The 22,571-nt window shown below is 40.5% G+C and overlaps 1 protein-coding gene across 1 annotated transcript in view; it reads right to left on the bottom strand.

Annotated features, from left to right (window-relative positions):
- Positions 1 to 22,408, bottom strand: part of LOC306976038 (glutamate receptor ionotropic, kainate 1) — a 50,930-nt gene extending 28,522 nt beyond the window's left edge. The window contains exons 1-2 of the mRNA XM_079573884.1: positions 22,101 to 22,408; positions 1,786 to 1,953 (exon numbers count right to left, since the gene is read on the bottom strand). Coding sequence (XP_079430010.1) covers positions 1,786 to 1,953; positions 22,101 to 22,188 — 256 coding nt within the window. The 5' untranslated portion in view covers positions 22,189 to 22,408. The remainder of the gene's footprint in view (positions 1 to 1,785; positions 1,954 to 22,100) is intronic.
- Positions 22,409 to 22,571: the final 163 nt, after the last annotated feature.

The following is a 22,571-nucleotide window of genomic DNA, read 5'->3' as shown; positions in this document are numbered from 1 at the left end:
TAACTACCACTTAAATATTAATATTATGTTGGCTAAAAGGGACGGGTGAAATTTCAAACAGAGCATCTTATGACATTGTTCATTATCATGGGCCTACATAAACCTTTACCAACATTGTACCCTACATTTTAATGCATAGCCTTCTGCGCAAATAAGACTTATTTAGACTTTTGACTCATAGTTCAAATCAATATGAAATCTAATAGGGAAAAACAGTTTTCCTACATCACCGACTAAACCAAGTCCAAACAGAAGCTACAACACTGTCGCTAACAAGGTTTAAACTAGAAAAAATACAAAACTGGGACTAAACAAAGAAATCCTGGGATCAGAACAACTGTAAACCAGGTCTAAACAAGGACTAAACAAAGAAACCAGGTCCACATTAGGGCTAACTCTGAGCTGTTGTGCTTTTGTCATGATGTAGCTGTATGTGGCTAATAGCAGCTAAAGCAGAAGAAGCTAACGCACAGAAAACATGTTTTACTCTCCACAGAAGTCTCTTATCCCACAAAAGTATATTATTTTGAAAGCTTTATAAAACATGGAGCCCATGACTGAAATAAAGAGCCTCCTTGTCATGTTTGGCCTCAACAGCTTCAGTTTTCCTCTTGGAGCTTCACAGTGACAGCATCTAATGCTAATGCTAATGCTGCTCTCACAGACACAGAGCAGGAGCTGGTAGTCAAAGCCTTTCTTCCCCGCTTTTAAAGGGACTAGATTCAAGTTGGTCATTTGTATACTCACTACTGCCACCTCAGGTTTTACGAGTAACTGCAAGTTCTATATATAGGATTAGATATAGGATTTTAGAGGCAGTTGTGGTGAATAGGTCTTAGCTCATTATACACATTAGGACATTAGGACATTGTTGGAACATGTAGGGGGAGGAAAATACTTAATTTTAACATTTTTAAACTCATCTGGTGGGTGTTACAACATCGCCCCCGGCTTTCAAGTCGAGCTTCACAACCATCAAGAGTTAGCCAATCAGAGGCTGCTTTCCAAAAAGAGAGCTTCAATGGGATTTCCCATCGAGCTTCTGGCAGCTCTGAGGGACCGGGAGACGAGAGGGAAGACCACGCTAGGGATGGGCAGATCGATACCACAGTATCGATATATCAATGCCAAACGGCGATATTGGGCATAAAGTATCGCTTCTAATTTGCATATGTAAAAAGAAGGCGTGGCAGCTATTTTAAACATAAAAGGATGATTTACATCTTTGTTCTGAGCCAAAACAATCCACAGCAGCAGAGGAGTGAACTGAGCCAGCCATATCATTCTGGTTTAGATTCTGTTTGTCATTAAAGTATTAATTTTCAACTTTGTTTATGTATTTAATTTCACATTAACATTGTTTAATTAACCAGTTAAAGTAATGTCATTTTAATTTGCCTATTAATTATATAAAAAAAACTGTTTTAGTATGTTTGATTGAAATACATTCACCCATATAAAATGACCAGTATCGGTATTGGTATCGGTATCGAGAAAAACGACCCCAAAAGTATCGGGATCGTATCGATTCCAAAAAATGTGGTATCGCCCATCCCTAGACCACACTGAAACACCTGATCAACAACTGACAGTGTCACACAATTAAACCACACTAGAGAGGATTTACCATGACATTTAATACCTACATTTGCTAAATAAAATGTATTTAAATTGGTGAGAGGAGAGTTCATCATCATCTCAACAAAATCAGTGCAATATTCATTCCTTGACATCCATTTAGCGGCTTGAGTGATTTTTACTTTTTTATTCTCTTTAAGTCCTCACCTCTCCGGGACGCCTCGAAGCTGTCGAACAGGTTGATGCGCTGAATGTCGTAGGTCAGCGTGGTGTTTGGCATCAGCGTCCGGTTGCGGTTGATGTTGGTGACGGCAAACTTGAAGGCCAGCTCCTCCACGCCGATCGGGTCATTCTCCACCGTCTCGAAGATGCCCCCTGTGGAAGCACGAGGCAAGCATGAGTATCACAGAGTTAATCCCCAAATCTGGCCCGCTTGTCCTATTCCTAATTCCAGATTTGAAGGTTACGGCGGCGCGGCAGTTGCTGACAATTGCATAACCTGTTTTTCTTGTGGCACAGAAATGAAACCTGGAAGAGAGGATTTAATCTGCCGCTATTTGACCTTCCCTCCCTCTGGTCCACATGTATGACCTAATTTCCCCAGGCGGACTCACTGGCTTTTATGAAGGGTATGATGATGATATTACTCCCACTGTCTCTGAAAAAGCAGCTGAAGACACTTCCATTTTAGCTTTAAGCATTTGGTCATTGTTGATTGTAAATACACTTAAAGTATTGGCGGCCTCGTGGGGCGGTTGTGAAGCTATGACCAGTGTTTTTACTTTGCGATGAAAGAATTTAAACTTAGCAAAAGATGGAAAGGTGAAGAAAGCATTTCCTGGATATTTAAGATCTCAAGAGCAGCTTTTTGGGAGCTGCCACCGCTGTGCTAATAATAGCCTTGGGAGAAGATCGAAAGATTACTCAAAGATGCACAAGTGGGTCAAAACACAACTCCAGATTTGTTTTTGATGAGAGAACAACATTGAAAAAAGCTCAAAAATAGTGATTTTGCACTATACCTCCCCTTTATTCAGTATATAGTAGGGCTGAAAGATATATCGTTATCGTATCGATATCGAGATATGAACATTCAAAATAATCAAACCGAAAAAGCAAGATATAAAAGATATAGATCGTCATCCATAAAACTGCACTGTTTTGTATTATGATTTAATTTTTCTTAAAAATGCTTGGTTTTCACCTAACCCATAGTTATATCGTATCGATATCGAGATAACTGGCATGAATATCGAGGTAGGAAATTTTGCCCATTTCGTTCAGCCCTAGTATATAAGGCAAATCATCTTTCATGTTATTTTTCTTATGCACAGAAAACATTTTTTATCTGTGAAAGCAAGGTGCTATATAAATAATAGGAGGAGGAGCAGCTGAGCAGCTCCTTCAGTGGAAGACTGAGGCACACTCAGGTCCTTCATCCACACCACTGTCATACAGTACAAAAACACTTTTCATGTATCGACTTTTCTTAATTTTCAACACTATTTACATTAAACTATGAACATGTGGGGTTATGTAGGAAACAAAAAGGGTGAAATGACTCAAAATATATTTTATATTTTAAATCATTCAAACCTGTGTCTCTGAAATTATTTTCAACAGTCAGTGAAGTCAAAACTTTTTCTGATTAATCACTACATCGTGAAGCTCATTGTGACAATGTCAAACGTGCAAAGCAGTAATCAAAGCAAAATGTAGCTATTTTAAGAATCTGTTTAACCTTTTTCTGTTTAAAACATAGTTCCAAATGTGTTTATTTATAAATGATTTTTTTTTTATTCATAATGTAAATAGCCTTGAAATAAAAGAAAAAGTGTTTTGCCATCATTGTCACTTAATCAAACACCTCCCACTGCAATTATGAATGTGTACATAGTGTGTTTCTCTGTATTCTTTGATTGCGTATTTTCTATCTATTTTTATAGAAAGTCACTGCTGTAACAAGTGACTTTCTCCATATGAGATCAATAAACTCTTATCTTTTCTTATTATATACAAGGGCTTTTTATGAATCTCCAGCTTAGTGTAAACCTGCAGTCCCTCGGCCTCTGCTCAGGGACTAAAGACGAAAATGAGCTTATGTATTTGTTGTGCAAAGTCCCTGTCGAGTCATTTCACACACTCTCCGTGAATATATCTGTCAGTGGACTGAAGTGTCAGCCCATGAACATAACACCAGAAAAAAAAAACCTTTCATCAAAATATTTAACTAAAACTTTAAATCAACCAAACCTCTACAAAGCACCTATGACTAACCCACATAAGTCCATTTTCCATATGACTGGCTTCCACATTGAGCGATATGTCAGCGCTCTCCGCGTCTGAAAGTGGCAGTGAAATTGTGATTGATTTGCACAGGCCTTTAGAAACCCAATGAGACTTGAATGACCTTTTTCTTCGCTTTAGGCCTGAACTGAGGGCGCCTTGTCTGGGCCGCGCTGCTCGCTGGACGCACGCTGCCAAGTGCCACTCCTCGCTGAGACGCCAACATCTCACACTGGACGGATGTGGAGAATACAGTAGCGGTGTTTTTTTACGGTTTAGACGTGGTTTACACACAGGTTAGTCGTAATTTATTCCAATTTTAGGCCCTTTTTAGACCTGGTTTGTTCTTGATCTATAGGCTTGGCGGCACGTGGAAGGTCAAATCATATTTCCTGAGGTGGTAAGCGGTTTTCAATCATTTCACACCGAGATTGAGAAATAAATGAGGACAAAAATAGCAGCTGAAGGCTCATTTGCATTTGTTTTTGACCTCTAATAATATGCAAATCATGTGAAACTATGACGCTCAAATACAGTATTGCCGAAGAGGGATGGAGGGACGATACATTTTCACTTCATTTACAAGAAAAATGCCACCATCTTAAAGCAGAACTAAGTAACTCATGCCCCTAGAGGCCATAAGCGCCACTGCAGGTGTCGTAGCATGTTACGTTTTTTTACTAATTAATTGTCCGTGAGAGTAAATACTACGCTGACAAAAAAGTCAAAGGGAGAGACGGATATTGTACATTGTAGAACAGTGAGAAGGTCCCGGGTTCGATTCCCACCTGCACAGGGCCTTTCTGTGTGGAGTTTGCATGTTCTCCCCGTGTCTGCGTAAGTTTTCCTGGCACTATGGTTTCCCCTACCACTAAAAACATGTACAACAGGCCAGGATGAATGAGAGTGTGTTTGTGAGTGCGAGTGTGAGTGTGAGTGTGGGACTACAGATGCAAATTAGCCCAAGGCTGCAATCCGGCGTGGCTTGTTTATATGCATGAGTCCCACTAACATGTACTGTCCCGACAAAATAAACAAACAAATAAAGATAAATTGTGCCACAACTCAATAACACAATTGAGATTTTTTTCTTCACTCAAACTTGGCTATAAACACTGCTAAAGTGGAGCTAGCCCCGTTAGCCTGTCTTCTTCGTGATTCTATTATTGTGTATTGCACCTCCGACCCTGAGGCAGGGAAGTTTCAAGGGTGGTTTTCTGGACAAAGACACCAGGAGGAGATGAAAGACCCCCCCGATCATCCCATTAACACTTGTATTACCCCCAGAGGGACTACAGAAAGGATTTATTAAGGTAAACAAGTTACTTAGTTCTTTATTGATCCGTGTGGGGAAATTCGTTCTCTGCATTTGACCCATCATCAATGCCACTCGGGCGACCTGTAGGAGCAGTGAAGATCACAGAAAAACATGTTGGCACACTGGGATTTCCCTCCTCTCCTACACCTGCCTTTAGAAAGTGATGTGCGAAGTTTGTCTCCTATTTCAAAACAATATAAAGGGGGAAGAATAACCATTACATTACATTACAAGTGAAAAAGTCACACAAGCAAATGTTACTGACATACATGATCAGGGTTCAGATACTCAACCATCTTCTCAATGAATTATCTGAAGCAACATAAAACAGCAAATAACATTCATTTCATTGTTCGAGAGGCACTAACCTTCTCAGTCACAGCTTTCTGCAAAATTAGATTATTTACTGACATTGGCACTGGGAAACCAATTGCATTGTATATTTAGCAATACCAATGCAAATCACCTTCCAAAAAACAAGCCTTCAAACAAAACATTGGCTAAAACTGCACTGAAATAAGTCTCTGATGCCGTTTGAGTCACTTTACTGTGTCCTCCTGCCAAAAGAGCTTCCATGATTCGTTCAAATATTAATTTCCTCCTGTGCGATGTGCCTCTTCTTTCATTTCCACCCGAGATACAATCATTTACTTTTACATGTCATAATAGTTTTGTTGATTTCCTGAAAGAGGTGCATTCTGGGTGGGGAGGGAGAGGGGATTTCTTTGGGAGTGATACAGCACAGATTCCTCGTCCTTTATAGACTGGTGGCTCCCAACCTTTTGAAATGACAATTACATTTTTAAAACTCAAATAAAAAAACAATCAAATACTGGGTCTGAGTCGTAGCGTGTGGGAATACATGTAATGATTAAGTAATGATTAATCCTTTACTGGTTTACACAGACAAAAATTACATGAAAATGTAGTATTTTTGATGAAAAAGTACAATTATCCAATCAGAAACAGAACGAGCTCCTCTCTTATTGTTGCCAGATCTTATAGTCCTATAGAAATAAACTTCCTCAATCCCAGCTCATTGGGCTCAAGTCTCAGCCAGTGTAGCCGTCAGTTATCAAAGCTCAGTGACTGCACTCTGGAGGTTCTTAGCTTTTAAATGTTCACACAAACTTGTGCTTGTGTTCATGTGCAGCTTTGAGCAAACTTAGTGAAGTTGTAGTGACCTTTTAAAAGCCTTACCATAGCTTTATGTGGGAAAAAGTCTGAAAAAATAGCATTTTTGTTGAACACAGTAAAAAAATAATAAGCAGATAAATCGATTAACAAGATAATCATTAGTTGCAGCCCTAATGGTGGCAGTCGGAGGCGCTCTCTTCTACAGTCTACTCCAGGGCAGCTGTGGCTTCATTTCACCACTGGGTGTGGAGTAACTGTGCTGTGTAAAGTTACATTTACTCAGAGAATGATAAATCACCAACTCATACAATGAACAACATCGCTTGTCCTAACTTTTTGGTCGGGATATTTTAAGACATTTTGCTGACCTTAGTGCTTATTGAAAAGCAAATGAAACTCTTTGGGGCTGGTCTTCCACTAAATCTCACAACTTCTTTCACTTTTACTACTATCTGCAGTGATCACACAAGTGTAGAGTAAGTCGAAGCACATTGTGTGATTTGTGAGAAGTGCTATATTTACCCATAAATCTTTTTGATAAGAAAAACAAAAACAAAACAATACATTGAATAAAGCTGCTGTTGGTCAGGTCGAGGTTCAGCAACACTATGAGCCCAAAGAATGAGATCCTGAATGACCAGGTTATTCCCATCAATGGATTTCTTCTTCCCTGATGGCACGGGGATATTCTAAGATGACAACGCCAGGATTCATGGGGCTCTCATTGTGAAAGAGTGGATCAGGGAGAATGAGACGGATCGGCCGCCACAGAGCCCAGATCTTAACCCCATTGAGAACCTTTGGGATGTGCTGGAGAAGGCTTTGCGCAGTGCTCACACTCTCCCATCATCAATACAAGATCTAGATGAAATATTCATGTCAGATCTTTGGACACTGAAAAGGTTTTGAAACAATGTCACAGCGATCAAATCGAAAGGCCAAATATTAAAGCGTGTGACCTTTATTTTTAAAGGTGTTGATATAAAACAATGTCCTTTTGTTGCATTGCTCTGAAAGAAACATTTCTTGGTTAAAGGTGACTTAAAAAGAAGTCAATAAGTTCAATAAACATAAACAATTCTCATACTAATTAATAAAACATTTCCACGCCCGCTCTGCCACGTGCAGCCTGAACACGGGGGTCTCTGCGCCCCGGCCCGGGAAACACTTATACAGCATAATTATGAGCCTTTAGCTGTAATGAAGTGCCTGGTGATCCCAGCAGGGGGTCATCTGTAGCAGCACGGCCAATTAAGAGTCAACAATCCAAAACAACACTAACAGGGCCTCTACAATGTGGTCTATGCCCCTGCAATCAGTGTTACTGTGGATATGAGCAGGGCGAAAGGCTCACATGTATAAGAAATATATGAAAAAAGCTCTTCTTCTCACAGGAAGATGGTCCCAGGAGAGAGGATTTGCATATTCTGCCCATAGTACTGTAGGTTTCTTCCAAGTGTTGGTGCTTCTCAATTATCTAAAAACATGCACAACAGGCTCCCACTAGTTTCTATAGGTCCGTGCGCTTTTGAAAGGTTTCCTCAACTACATGGGACAGTTGCCACTACGAAGACAACAAAATACATTTCATTATTATGCAAGTAAAGTATTTCTATCCATAGTTGGACCAAACCATAGACTGTGGATTTAATAACTTCTGCTCACTCCTCCACGTTTACCATAATAACCACGTTCGAGGGGGAAATCATGGCGGATTTACAGACTCCTCCTCCACAGCTCTGACGAAGCATGTTCCTTAAAAAGGGCGGGGTCATAGCCACGCCTTTAGCTCTAATGCTAACGGCCTGTCAATCAAAGTCGAGCCCTCATTAGTATACAAGATTTCTAAAATGTTCCTTGAAAACCCGCCGGGTCCCTTTAATTGTAACTAGGCCAGTGTTATCACAGGAGGAATATCTAGCTGTAGAAAGTCTTTAAAAATGAAGCACCAGGCTTTACATTTGCTTAGAACGTTTCTAAAGTGCAATGCTTTCTAATGGAAAACTAGCCGCCCCTATATGAAAGTACTACAGCAATGTCGGCCCCTAGCGTCGCAGTCACAAAGCAGAGCAACCAGCAGCCATTGGACCAGACAGAGGAAACATATTATGTTGCTACAGGCTTTATTTCATTTACCCTTTGAAACAGCTCAAAACAATATCTACCAGCTGTTATGGTTTGATTTTAAGCCAATTTAAGAGCTGGAATTATCCAAATGTGTCCAGTAAAGCTGTGTAGTCTTTGCAAACACAGAGGAGCATCGCTTTATGACAGCAACAGCTTCAACAAAGTGTAGTGATAATGACACAAAAATCAGCTTATTATTAACCATTTACACAATTTATTTAACGCCTTCACCCCAACCTGAACTGAGCACATTTTCTACAGTCGGCTTTACCCAAAACTTGAAAGCTTGAAAAAAGGCATCAAAATGGCGACAAAAACAAGGATGAAAACGCAGCAATAAAGTGACAAAAACAGGCGAAAACACACAAAAAAGCAATGAACGAAGCACGAACGAAAGAGAAAAGAACAAAACACTTTTGTAGGTCTTCAAATAGTATTACATTGTTGCTTTCCAGTCGAGAAACTTTTAGATTTGGGTAAAGCCGAACAATTAAAATGCACACAAGCACTTTGTTTTACACTACACTACCTTAATACATTGTACCTAACTGAATTTAGTACAATGTAATGTGATCTGTAGAAACGTGTAATGACTTGTACCTATGGGGTAGATACACAATGGAATAATATGTATTTGTTATTTGTAGGTACATAATGTAATAATACATAACCCTAACCCTAACCTTAAGCCCTAACCCCATGGGTCCTATTACATTATGGAGGTAATAGGGGCACAAAGCCCCCGACAACTGAGCTCCAGCATCATTCGGGTGCTCAAACCCCTCCACCATGTTAAGATGGTGGTTCCAGGAGGGGAGAGCTCATTACATTGTAGTAAATTAAGTTAGGTACAACGTGTAAAATAAAGTGTTGCCAAATGTACTCGATTCAGGCAAGAGGTATGAGGTCAATCAAGAACAACACAAGAAACTGTAGTAGCAGACTCCTTGTGATTGAACTGTAGCGAGTAACATTTGTTGTTGGAAATGTTGGTTTGGTGTTTAGCCCAGAAACAAAATGACAGGATGTGTACAGGCCTGTCACAAAAACAAATTTAAGTTTGATATATTGAGGCAGGAAAGTATCACGATTAACGATATTCTTATATATACTCGATACGGTCAACTCTCAGTAAAATGACGGTTAACCTCTGTTCCAAAAGTGCATCATCATATCCTACAATACCACACGAGCTACAATAAACATGAAGTATAATGTAACTCAATTTGTTTCACTTAAAAATATAAGTTTTACAAAGAACAAATAGCAAGGAAATGCTAATAAATGTACAGATGCTTAATATCGGGTCCAAAAATATATCGTTTATCTGTTATTTATTGAACAATAAGTTGATATAGTAATTATCGTGACAGCCCTAGATGTGTATAACTACCGTATTTTCCAGACTATAAGTCTCACTTTTTTCATAGTTTGGCTGGGGGTGTGTCTTATACCCCGGAGCGACTAATATGTTTTTTTAAATTCAAATATATAATTCCACATGCCACTAGGGGGCACTGCAGAGAGAGAAAGAAAGAGAGAAAGAGAGAAAGAGAAAAAGAGAGACAGAAAGAAAGAAAGAAGAAAAAGAAAAAGAAAAAAAAAAAAGAAAAAAGAAAAAAGAAAAAAGAAAAAGAAGAAGAAGATCGCAAATGAGAGCTTGAAAAACGTCCTGTTGTTTTTTTCTTCATTAGGCAATTTTTCGCTGGTGCGTCTTATACTCCGGAAAATACAGTGAGCTACACCCTAGGGTAGCCTGTACACGCAACTTGTACCACTACCGCCTCCTTTTAAATCTAAAAAAAATACCCAAAATCTGCAACATGTGAGTCTCTAAGGACAGTTTCCAGTTCCTCATGTCATCACGGTTTCTGCGTTTTGTTTAAGGCGATCAAGTCTTCTCTAGTAACAAGTGGCCGCCCCTCTCAGCGCAGCATGTGTTGTTCGTCCACAGATCTGGGTCACCGCCTTCCTGCCAGTCCCTGCCGCCTCATTGTGCCGAGCCGTGAGTCTGCGAGATTCTACGACAACATCTATGATCAACGTGTCCATTCATTACACAGATTACGGACCCGTAAAAAAACGATCATAGACACTCACGACTGCCCGTGATTGAACCGGTGTGCACTGCCATGCTATCGTTAAGAGTACTTTCATATCATTAAAAAAACATTAAAAGACAGATCATTATATCAGCGTGTTAATTAGCCAGACAATGCGGAGTGCTAATGCATGCTGGGAGGTCAAAAAACAAAAGAAGAAGAGGAGTGGAGCGGCTGCAGGCAAACGCTGATACTGCCCTGAGCGAGCGGCTTTTTATAGACTTCTCTTAAAGGGATGTGTTCATGTTAGGGCGACTTTTTCAGCGTTTCATCATGAAATTGTAACGTACGAGTGTTTTGTTTCAGTCGTGTTTGAGTTACTGCAGGAGCTCGAAATGCTGCACTTTCACTTGATCATGTCAGCGCTCAAAGTCCTTCACTACCAGACGTCACCTGTTATTTGCTCGCAGCTGTTTCGCGCCAGTCCTAGCGCCCTCTGCTGGTGCTACTTTTCCTGAATTTCCATACATATATATGCAAAGATATGCTACATACACATACGTTATGTGTAAAGGCAGTGTACGTATGAGCGATGCACTTTTATATAGATACAGACAGTCTTAAAGCAGTACTAAGTAACTCTTCCCCTTAGAGGCCATAAGCACAACAGGTGTAGTAGCAAGTTACGATTTTTTTACTTATTAATTGTCTTGGAGAGTAAATACTACGCTGACAGGAAAGGCGAAGGGAGAGAGGGTTACTGTGCATCCAATTATACAATGGAAATTTTTTTTTTCACTCGAACCTGGCTGTAAATACTGTTTAAAGTGACGTTAGCCGGCAGTTAGCTTTGCCCGTTAGCATGTTAGCTTCTTCTTCGTGATTCCACTAGTGTGTATTGCTTTCTCCGGACCGGTGGCAGTCAAGTTGCAAACATGGTTTTCTGTCCAGAGACACCAGGGGGAGATAAATCGGGTCCATATGGATGTTTTTCTTACAGCAGTTTGTTCAGAAGAAGCAAAAAAAACGCAGTCATCATAGCTAGCGTTAGCATGTAGCATGATGCTAACCTGAAGCATCATGTTAGCAAGGTCAAGGTTTATTGATACAGCACATTTTAAAAACAGAGTACTGCCCCATAGTGCTTCCATATTTAGCATTCTCTGTTTATTTTTTATTTTTTTTATTGGTTTCTTTGGTCGGGACAGTGCATGTTTATGAACACACATGGGTCTCATGCATGTAAACAAGTCACACCGGATTGTAGCCTTGGGCTCATTTCCATCCGTCGTCCCACACTCACACTCTAAAACACACTCTCATTGATCCTGGCCTATTGTACATGTTTTAAGTGGTAAAAACGTAGACACGGGGAGAACATGCAAACTCTACACAGAAGGTCCCCGTCCAGGTGGGAATCGAACCCCGGGCCTTCAAGCTGTGAAGCAGGAGCGCTAAGGCTGCAGACATCCGACTGGGACAGACTGACAGAGGAGTGGCTGCAGACGCTCGACCATCACCAAGCGCTCACTCACACTGGCTTCCTGGAATTCCCCCGTGGTCTCCTAACCAGGAGCTTCCCTGCTTTAAACAGCATAAACCAACTAGACTTAGCTTCCGAGATCGGGCATTCACAAAGACTATAAATAAATCAGCATTTACAACCCAATAGAGCTCAACAGTCCCGTTCAACATACACTACATTTAACAACCAGGCCCAGATCTACAGGGGAGCAAAAATGTGCATTGCAACCTCATTTTAATGCGCTTGCACCCTCAGCTTTAGTTGCCTCACAATGTATTTGAGTATTTTCAGTACTTTCACCCCCTTTGATGCAGCCTCCTCAGTCAAATTGTTCTGGAGTCGGTTCTGTTAGCAACACAAACGACTGAAGACCCCGGACGACCAAACCTCAGAGGATGTGAGTGTTTAAAACAGAGGGACAATGACGTGTAGTGTTGAACAGTGCCCCCCTTTCGTCCTCTGTGGACCACTCAAGGTTCAAGGTTCAACTTTATTACTGTCCTGAAGGAAAATACTCCACCTGGGCCCCCCTCCTCTTTTGTGGGCCACTCCGCCTGTGCTCCCCTCCTCCTCTGTGGACCACTCTGCCTGAGCCTCCCTCCTCCTCTGTGGACCACTCTGCCTGAGCCTCCCTCCTCCTCTGTGGACCACTCTGCCTGAGCCTCCCTCCTCCTCTGTGGATCACTCCGCCTGAGCCCCCTCCTCCTCTGTGGACCACTCCGCCTGAGCCCCCCTCCTCCTCTGTGGACCACTCCGCCTGAGCCTCCCTCCTCTTCTGTGGGCCACTCCGCTTGAGCCCCCCACCTCCTCTGTGGAGCACTCCGCCCGGGCCCCCCTCCTCCTCTGTAGACCACTCCGCCTGGGCCCCTGCCAGCTCCAGGCTCAAATGCCCGGTCACTATCGGCGTTTGATGTGCCGCACTGAGCCTCCTCTGTTCCCTCTGGACTCGACCAAAACATTCACCCAGAAGACCAGACATCACGATAGAGTCACTCACAACATTGATCATTCACACAGGAAATATGTTATATTCATTTTATCAATAAATGTCAACAGATCATCAACAATTGAGGCTTAAACATTGATTTAGGCTTCTCAGTTTTGATATATTTACAATTTATCATGTGATTAATATGGAAAAGAAAAAGACATTAAAAGGAATAGTTTACCGTTTTTCCATACAGAGATATGTTCTTACCTGAGCTTAGATGAGTTGATACGTACCTGTCTGGCCTTTGTGCGTGCCCTCATTCACGCAAAAAGACCAAAGATGTTGTTAGCATTTGGCCTCTCCCAGTATATTCCCATAGCTCCAAACGGGTTGAAGTTAGAAGCGACCAAGCTCTTCTTCCACGGGCACAAAGACCAGACAGGTACAACTCGTCTAAGCTCAGGTAAGAACATATCTCAGTATGGAAAAATGGTGGCCTGTTCCTTTAAAGCCAAAATTAAAAAAATCTAACGCCAGAAATATCCCAAATCTCTGCATATTTCATGGAACATTTGCAAACATTCCATCAAACAGAAAACAATGAGGTAAAGTACTGATCATTTTGATATTGCGAATAAAACTGGACTCAAAGGGAAACCTTGAATTCTTAGTGCAGCTTAATGTACTATAACATTTCTCCCACTATAAATTCAGATTTAAAGCCAGTTGAAACCCACTTTAATGCTTTATATAATCCCACCGCCCCGTGGAATCGTGCCCTACAACCAAACTTCCAAAACGTGAATGCTAAGTTTCCCAGATGTATTTTATAAACCGTAATACTGGACCCGTAAGGTCCTTTACAGCGAGCATATCTGGGCGTGTGCGACTTAGCGTGTGCATAAAGAAGCTTATGGCCTTGCTGTTGGTTGCGGAGGGAGATTTTTGCATCATTTTCTGAGCGCAGTGAGAGCCCAGACAATGTTAATGAAGCTCACCATATGGCCCAGATTATGGAGTCAGAATAACGCAGAGATTAGGAGGTCGCACACAGATCATTTACACAGATTAACAATAGAAAGGGGAGAGAGGGAGGCGCGGCAGTGGTCAGTGTCAGCATGAACCCTGGAGCCAGAAACACATCAGTCCAAAAGACAGTGGGACAAAAGGCATGTCAAGTTTAAGCATCTCTTCTGGAGGGGTTCGGCTTCCCCGACATTCAGAGAACTGCTGGGGGACAGCCATGTGACTATAATAAGACTGGGTTGGAATCACGTCTGAACCTGAGAACGCAAAGCTCCACGATTCTGATTGTCTTCTGATTGAAGTAAAAAAAAAAACTCTCTTGAGATTAGGTTATTGCAGTTGTCAAAACCTTGATTGCAATTCGATATCGATGAACCGTGCAGCCCGAGATAGGGATTTGCGGAGATCAATCCGAGTATCACCAGGCTTAGATCAGGTACCCCAGCCTAAAATAGACTTAAATGGGACTAAATGAAGCCTAAATTTGGTGCAAATCATCTACAGTAAACAATCAACCAATATGGATTTGGGTCCAATATCGATAACGATATAAAGGGGGTTGGCATAGCCGAAAATATAGGCCAATATTATAAGTAATTTCATTTTCACGTTTTTTTTTTATATCTCTCCAATAGCCTATACCTTTATTATTGTAATAAAGGTTTCAATATAGATATAGAAATATATTTATTTGAAGTCGACCGACATGGGTTTTTCTTAGGCCAATTACTGGGGATTTTGATTTGGCCGATGCCGATATGCACCAACGATATTTTAGGCCAAATAGAAAAAAAAAAGTCTGTGTATACACATTAGAACTGTAACATCATTGGAGAGCTTCAAGCGCTCGCTGGAGACTCACTTTTTTGCACTGGCCTTCGGCACGAGCTGAGCTGAGCATTTTTCTCATGTTGATTTTATTATTCTATTTGTATTAAATGTTGATTGTTTTATTTTATGTATCTGTACAGCACTTTGGGGCAGTGGCTGCTGTTTGTAAATGTGCTCTATAAATAAATTTGACCTTGACCTTGACCTTGTATGAAGCTTCCAAACGTGTCAGTGTTAAACTGTGACAGCAGGGGGCGCTGTATAAGGGGCATAGGGCTGATTCCAGGATTCCATGTTTAGTAGGTACTTCAGAGGGAGCTAGTCAAAAATCAACAGATTACAAAACAAAAAACAGCAAATGTCTATCTCTTATGACTCTAAATTTATAAGCAAAAGTTGACAACATACTGTACTTAAATAGTTGTGAAAACTTATGACTTGTGACTGATTTTTACTGCAATGTTTCTCTGCCCCCTGAGGCCCAGGAACTTATGGTGGGACTCATTTTAAAGCTTTTAAAGAAGTTGCTTTCACTTTCCGTTCCAGAGATATCGGCCTTTTTATCCGGTGATATCGGACGATAATTTTATATATATAAGGGGTGGGACTTTAACGACGATCGACAGCTGCACTGCTGTGTGCAGGTTGTTCAAAAAGAGTTTTCCTTCCGCCGTAGTTACTAAGTCTAAAACACCATCTCAATGTAAAACATGTTGGACAAACACAGACGTCTTCGATGCTAATTGTGTCGGCGCGAGTCCACAGTTCCCTGATTACTCGTGTTTATGTTGAGGAAAAAATCCACGGCCACTCCGACGTAAAAAGTTGAACAAAAATTTATTTCCAGAACTTGTTGAACTTTACAGGAGCATAGAATCCTTAAGTAACCTCTTATAAACTACGGTAAGAAACTGTTGGGCTCTTTTCCTAATGTTGCTGCTTCACGCGCCGGCTCTCCACTGCCTCTGATACTGCTCTAGCGCGACGCGCAGCTCTGGGCTTAAAGCTCCAATGCGGACATTTTAAATTACAAATTAGCTTATAAAATACATCTATTCACAAATTTACCTACCAAAATAAACACAAATACAATACTACAATTTTACTCTATTTTTCCCGCAACAAATTAACCCATTAAAACCCTTGTAAAATAAAATAAATATTATTATTAAATACAAAATGCAGCATGTATTAATTACACTGAACTTGGCGCCCACACTAATGTTAGCGTTAGCCTCAAACACAGAGACGTCCTCGATGCTAATGCTAGCGTTAGCCTCAAACACAGAGACGTCCTCGATGCTAATGCTAGCGTTAGCCTCAAACACAGAGACGTCCTCGATGCTAATGCTAGCGTTAGCCTCAAACACAGAGACGTCCTCGATGCTAGTGTTAGCGTTAGCCTCAAACACAGAGACGTCCTCGATGCTAATGTTAGCGCTAGCCTCAAACACAGAGACGTCCTCGATGCTAAAGCTAGCGTTAGCCTCAAACACAGAGATATCCTCGATGCTAATGTTAGCGTTAGCCTCAAACACAGAGACGTCCTCGATGCTAATGTCAGCACTAGCCTCAAACACAGAGACGTCCTCGATGCTAATTTTAGCGTTAGCCTCAAACACAGAGACGTCCTCGATGCTAAAGAAATGCTAAATAAGAAATTGCACTTTGATTTCTGTTTACAGCAATTGTTAAACACTTAAAGATGCTGTTTTATGGCTCCTTTGCTTTATTTATTTTTCACTTTTATATAAATGTGGCATTATTATTACTGTTTAATGTACTCTACAAGTTACATGAGTGATCAGAGTTCCTTAAACACTTGGAAGCTAAACAGCTATAAATGCACTTTTCCTCTGTTACTTGATGCTAAATCATAATGAATTATGCTCGTATAATTGAGCATAGTTCATTTACGCTAAATCATACTAAAGCATAAATGAACTAGCTCTAAATAAACTAAACTTGCTGAGTACCAACTGAAAAAGGCACCACAGTTTGAACCATGAGCCACTGTTACCCGCCCATTTTAGCAACAATGATAGTCCAAACTGGACAGAACTAAACCAGGATCAAATCTGAACCTTTTTTACCTCGTGAGCTACTTTATTTTACTTGATAAAAATGGCAGAGAGTAACTTGTGCTTTGAAAACAGTGTAGTGCTTGGAGAAGTTGACTCTGAAGAGGAAGTAACTATGATATTTCAACACTTCAAAAGAAATAGAGAAATGTGTTCCCTCTTAATACTTCACAATATTTATCCAAACATGATCCGGACAAAACGAAAAAGCATCCATACTTTGTCTCTTGAAGCATATATGGAGAAATTCAAGTTAATCTGCCCTCACCGAGCTCCAAAAGAGTGCGGTGGCACCGGAAGACGCCTGGCCCGTGCCCTGGGGACGAGTTCTGCGGGCGCAGCCTGGGGCAAAGACTAGACCAGAGGCTCATTGTGTATTTCAACAGTTTGTGACGCAACCCAGTGAGAGGCACACCATTAATTTGTGACAAAACTCCACACGCCGCCCTTTGTTACATCAGAAATCAAAGCAAGGGGAGAAGTTTTGGAGAAAGTTTGGCTTTTGCAGCGAAGGCTTTGGTCTCATTATCCATCGTGATGCGGGGTAATTACAAGTCTATGGGGGGCACAACCCTCCATGAAAAAAGTTTAGTCAAGATTGCAGACTGAGTATAGCCAATTGCACAGCTACCACGTTGTAATGCACATCAAAACCACCACAAAGGAGTATTGTAACTGCAAAGCTTTGATTTTGATAGATTTATGTGTTGGTTTGGCTGAAAATATCAATAATTTTAGTCCTAACCTTAAGCATATCCCGGAAAAAATACCATCTTATCTTAGACAAAAATGACTTTAAAGTGCTTCATTATTGGAGTTTGTGCTGATTTTGAGTTGACTATATTATCACCAATGGAACAAGAACGATTTTCTGTCTCATTTCAAGTGTTTTTGTCTTATATTAAAGCCACAACGCGTAGGATTTTACCTAAAAATTCAAATTGAAATACAAGCATTTTTTTTTATGACAGATATTTTCATCATTGAAATGTACCTCATGAATGCACAAACAAACATGAGCTTTTGCTGTGAGCGGCTCAGCTCTCCTGAGTTACGTGACTGTAACTTTACTGGGAGTGGGGACGTCTCCAGCTCGTCTCCATGGAGATGTGACTAAAGTCAGTAGAATTTGAGATTTAAACAGGCTAGGTTCACATGTAAATACATTATATGATTACCCACTGCAGTGATAGCATTTTCTGTGTTGAGCTGGTCAATAGGAGCATGTTTTGTACTAATGGCAACAGTATAGTCCAAAAGGTTATGCAGTGTCCCTTTAAAGGGACTAGATCAGGGGTTATTGAAGCCACAGCCACCCTGGGGCAGACTGTCTATTTACCACGTGGCTATATAATGTCTTGTTCATATCCTGAGCTCTTATTATGTCAGTGCCCTCTGCTGGAGACGTGTGGAACTCTTTCCCTTTTTTAAATTTAATGCCCCCTAGTGGCTAAAATGAGCATTCTGGCTATTCTCAAATCATTGCTCCACACAGGAATGGGCAAGAGACTTTTTTTCCACATACTCTGAAATTAATGCTCTACAGGGCAGGGGCCAGATTAAATCATCTCGTGAGCCGGGCCTAGATGCAAATTGGTCATGTTTAACCCCTTACCTCCCACCTGAACCGAGCACATTTTCTCCAGTTTGGCTTTACCCCAGTCCAAAAGCGGTGAAAAAAGCGGTGAAAATAGCAACAAAACTGAGATGAAAACAATGATGGAAATGTGACAAAAAAGTGAGAAAACATTGACAAAAAAGTGACGAAAGATTGATGAAAAAGTGGCAAAAATGTCACAAGAAATTGACAAAAATTTGACAAAATTTGACAAAAAATGACAAAAAATTGACAAAAAATTGACAACAAATTGACAAAAAATGGATAAAAAATGGACGAAAAATGACAAAAATGTGACAAAAAATGACAAAAATGTGATTTAAAAAAATGACAAAAATGTGATTTTAAAAAATGACAAAAATGTGACAAAAAATTATAAAAATGACAAAAATGTGATTTAAAAAAATACAAAAATGTGATAAAAATTTGACAAAAAAAGCTACAAAAATGAGCTGAACACCCAACAAAAAAACGATGGAAAAAAAGTCTGATGACGTGAGGAAAAAGATCCTCCCTGTTCAGGCGGGAGTGTATAAGAGATTATACTCACTACTGCCACCTCAGGTCTTACGTGTAACTGCAGCTTCTATATTAATCTATATCGTGCATGACGGCATTTTGGACCTGAAGTAACACCTGTTTGAGTGACAGTGCAGGATTTTAGAGGCAGTTGTGGTGAACAGGTCTGAGCTCATTCTACACATTAGGACATGGCTGGAACATGTAGGGGAGGAAAATACTAAACTCTGTATAGTTTAAGCAAATGAATGCTTGTTCCATTGGCAATCTTATTTCAAGACAGTCTGAGCTCAAAATCAGCATCAATTGTCTTAACTCAAGCACATTTCAAGCCATTTAACTAAGATGAGACGGCATTGTTTCAGTGTGACCCTCATTTGTGTCATGAAAGGTTTTCACAGAGAACAGTCGCTTCCCCTGTCACATCTGAGAGAGGACACGTGGAGATCAGTTTCTAGATTTAAGGATGACCACACTTTCACTGAAGCATTTGTGACGTATTTAAAGGTCATTTTAAGATCAATTTGACAGCTTCCTTTGTCCTCTCTGTCTTTTACGCCAGGGGCCAAATCCGACCCTTCAGAAAAAGGAGTCTTTGGCCCCCCAAGATGATTTTGAGAAACAGTCTAACACAAATCACCTGACAAGGAAGAAAATCGGCTCGCCACCAAGAAGACTCTCCCAGCACTGCTTTATGTGGTGAATATTTCAATTTGGCAGGTTTTATTGTGCATCCTTCTGTCACTGCACCCAATTTCTGTGGCATTTTTAGGCAAGACACCTCTGCATTTCTAGTCACTGTGCAATTTAAAGATGATTTTCCATGATTTTTTTGAGGTTCCTTTGGTTAGTCGTTGTTTTGAGCTGCTTTAGTCAGGATCATGTCCTACTACTACCAATATAGTACAGGTTTGCCTCTGGTGGTACTCACAGGAAAACTTTTCTTTTTTTTTTCTTCAGGTGGAATTTAACCCCTTAACTCCCACCTGAACCAAGCACATTTTCTCTAGTTTGGCTTTACCCCAGTCCAAAAGCTTCTGGAAAAAAGCAGTGAAAATATTTTTAAAAACTGAGACGAAAACAATAATGGAAATGTGACAAAAAAGTGACGAAAAATTGATGAAAAAGTGGCAAAAATGTCACAAAAATGTTACAAGAAATGGGCAATAAAATGACAAAAATGCGACAAAATGTGACAAAAAAATTTACAAAAATATAACAAAAATGTGATAAAAATTTGACCAAAAAAAGTACAAAAATGTGACAAAAAAATTGATAAAAAGTTGACGAATAATTGAAAAAAATGTGACAAAAAATGACACAAAAATGACTAGAATGTGACCAAAGAAAATGACAAAAATTCGATCAAAATTTGACAAAAAAATCACAAAAAATGTGACAAAAATGTGATAAAAAATGGACGAAAAATGACAAAAAAGTTACAAAAATTAGTTGAAGACCCAACAAAAAAATGATGGTCGTGAGGAAAAAGATCCTCTCGGTTCAGGCGGGAGTTAAGAGGTTAATGTGAAAACTTTGAGAATCAGTGGACCAGATCAAACTGTGGCACTTGGTTCGTATTGACTTTATTCATTTCAATTAGAGATTATTTGTTTGTTGCTTTAGTAGGTCATGTGTTTTTTTTTTCTGGTTTACACATGGTTCACACCCAGTAAAGACATTTTTTAGACAAAATATGTATATTTTTTTGATCGAGGCCTGGGTCGCGGGTTCGAATCCCAGCTCCCGCAAAATGCACAGTCGTTGTGTCCTTGGGCAAGACACTTCACCCACCGTGCCTCCAGTGTCTGCGTACACTGGTGTATGAATGAGAGAGGGAATGGGTGACTGGTTCCTCACTGTAAAGCGCTTTGGGCCTGATGAAGGTAGAAAAGCACTAGTAAAGTTGAGTCCATTTACAATTAGAGCAGTGGTTCTCAACCTGTGGGGCGGGATCCTCAAGGGGGTCATGAGACAAATTTGGGGGGATTGCCAGATCATGCAGTGATGTGTGAGCTATTTTACCAGAGTGCCATTATTTGTTCTTAATCTGATTTAGCCATTTGTTTTTTTCTTTTGTTTTTTGAGAATTTTAGAAGCTACTGTCCTCATTTCCCACGATGTGTCCCGACAGTGGGAATAAATAAAATACATACAGACACAAACCACATTAATTGTTGTAATGGGGGTCCCGGGTTGAGAACCACTGCATTAGAGGACCAATACTGTGTTCCAAATGACACCTGTAGGCGACTTTAAGGCGACTTTAAAGTATTTTACATCATCATTTACATCACTTGAATATTTCAGAAAAGACCAAATCCCTAAATTGCTGGAAGGTGGATGTAGTAGCAGTGAGATAACATTACTCTGAGCAGACTTAAGCACATATACTCTTCAAAGTTGTAGGAGAAGCTGTTCTTCTTGAGGCCTGAGGAGGCATAAGTCCGCATTGTTTTGCCTTTTTAGTGTTTTTTGAGCTAGAATGACTTTGTAATACAAGAAAGTGTTGCCACATGATGATATTCAAGATGTTGATATGTTTTTAAGTGTCTTAAAGGTGACACCAAAGACAAATTTCCACCTTTGTTGGACAATAAAGTTTTCGTATAGTAACCAATTAGGCCAGTGTTTCTCAAACCGGGGCATGGTACTCGCAGTCCTTTACAGGTTACAGGCTATTAACTTTAGATAGAAACAACTTAGCAATGCTTTTTATTGGAGTAGAAGAACGCGGTCTTTTCTTTCAGGTCATTTTAGGCCAGTTTTTGACATGGTTTAATCCGGATTTGGTCTTGATGTGGTCCTAGGGGCGTTTGAGATTTAAGACAAGTATTTCATGAGGTGGCAGTAAGAATGAAACGTCTGAGAACAAGTGTATATAGTAAATTAGCAGCCATATGGTCATAGTAACAACGTATGAAGTGTAAAATGATAAAGATAATCCTAACTTTTTTTTGGCACATCACTTTTGCGCAAACCTCGGGTCAGTCTTGTGTGAGCGGACGAGAATCCTAACGTAGTTTCCCCACATATTTCATGCGTTTTTTTTGGAGGGTTTAAATCGCCGCACTCGCTCACCGATTCTGAGGACTTGCGCCGAGCCGAGGCAGAAGTGTGTCACCAATAAGTGAAGCAGCGGAGATAACAGTCCCTTGTGCGGCGCCATGGTCCTCCCTCCGATGTCCAATTCCACATTCACATGCGCTTCACAGCTCCGAACCACTCATGCTGGGACTTCGCCGCGCACGTATCCAAAACGAGAAAGGCACCAGACCCGCATCCTCCACTCAGACATGGTCAAGAAGACACGAGGAGTCAAAAAAACGATGTCCGGTAACGTGTCAAAAAAGTGAACATAACTCCATTCTGCGCGCGTAATTTGTGCGTAAAAGTTACAATGAGCGCGCTGGCATCGCTGTAAATACGGCTTTCCCTGCGCACAGTTCAATTGGAGGCAGTAACTAAGATGGCCCTGTGATTGATGTCAAGTGAAATGGTTTGTGCCAGAGTACTTCCGGTGGGTTCTTTCAAAATAAGAGTTTTGCCAGG

This window comes from Gobius niger, assembly GCF_951799975.1.
Source record: "Gobius niger genome assembly, chromosome: 1".
Taxonomy (NCBI): Eukaryota; Metazoa; Chordata; class Actinopteri; order Gobiiformes; family Gobiidae; genus Gobius; species Gobius niger.
This window is presented reverse-complemented; position numbering and strand designations above follow the sequence as displayed.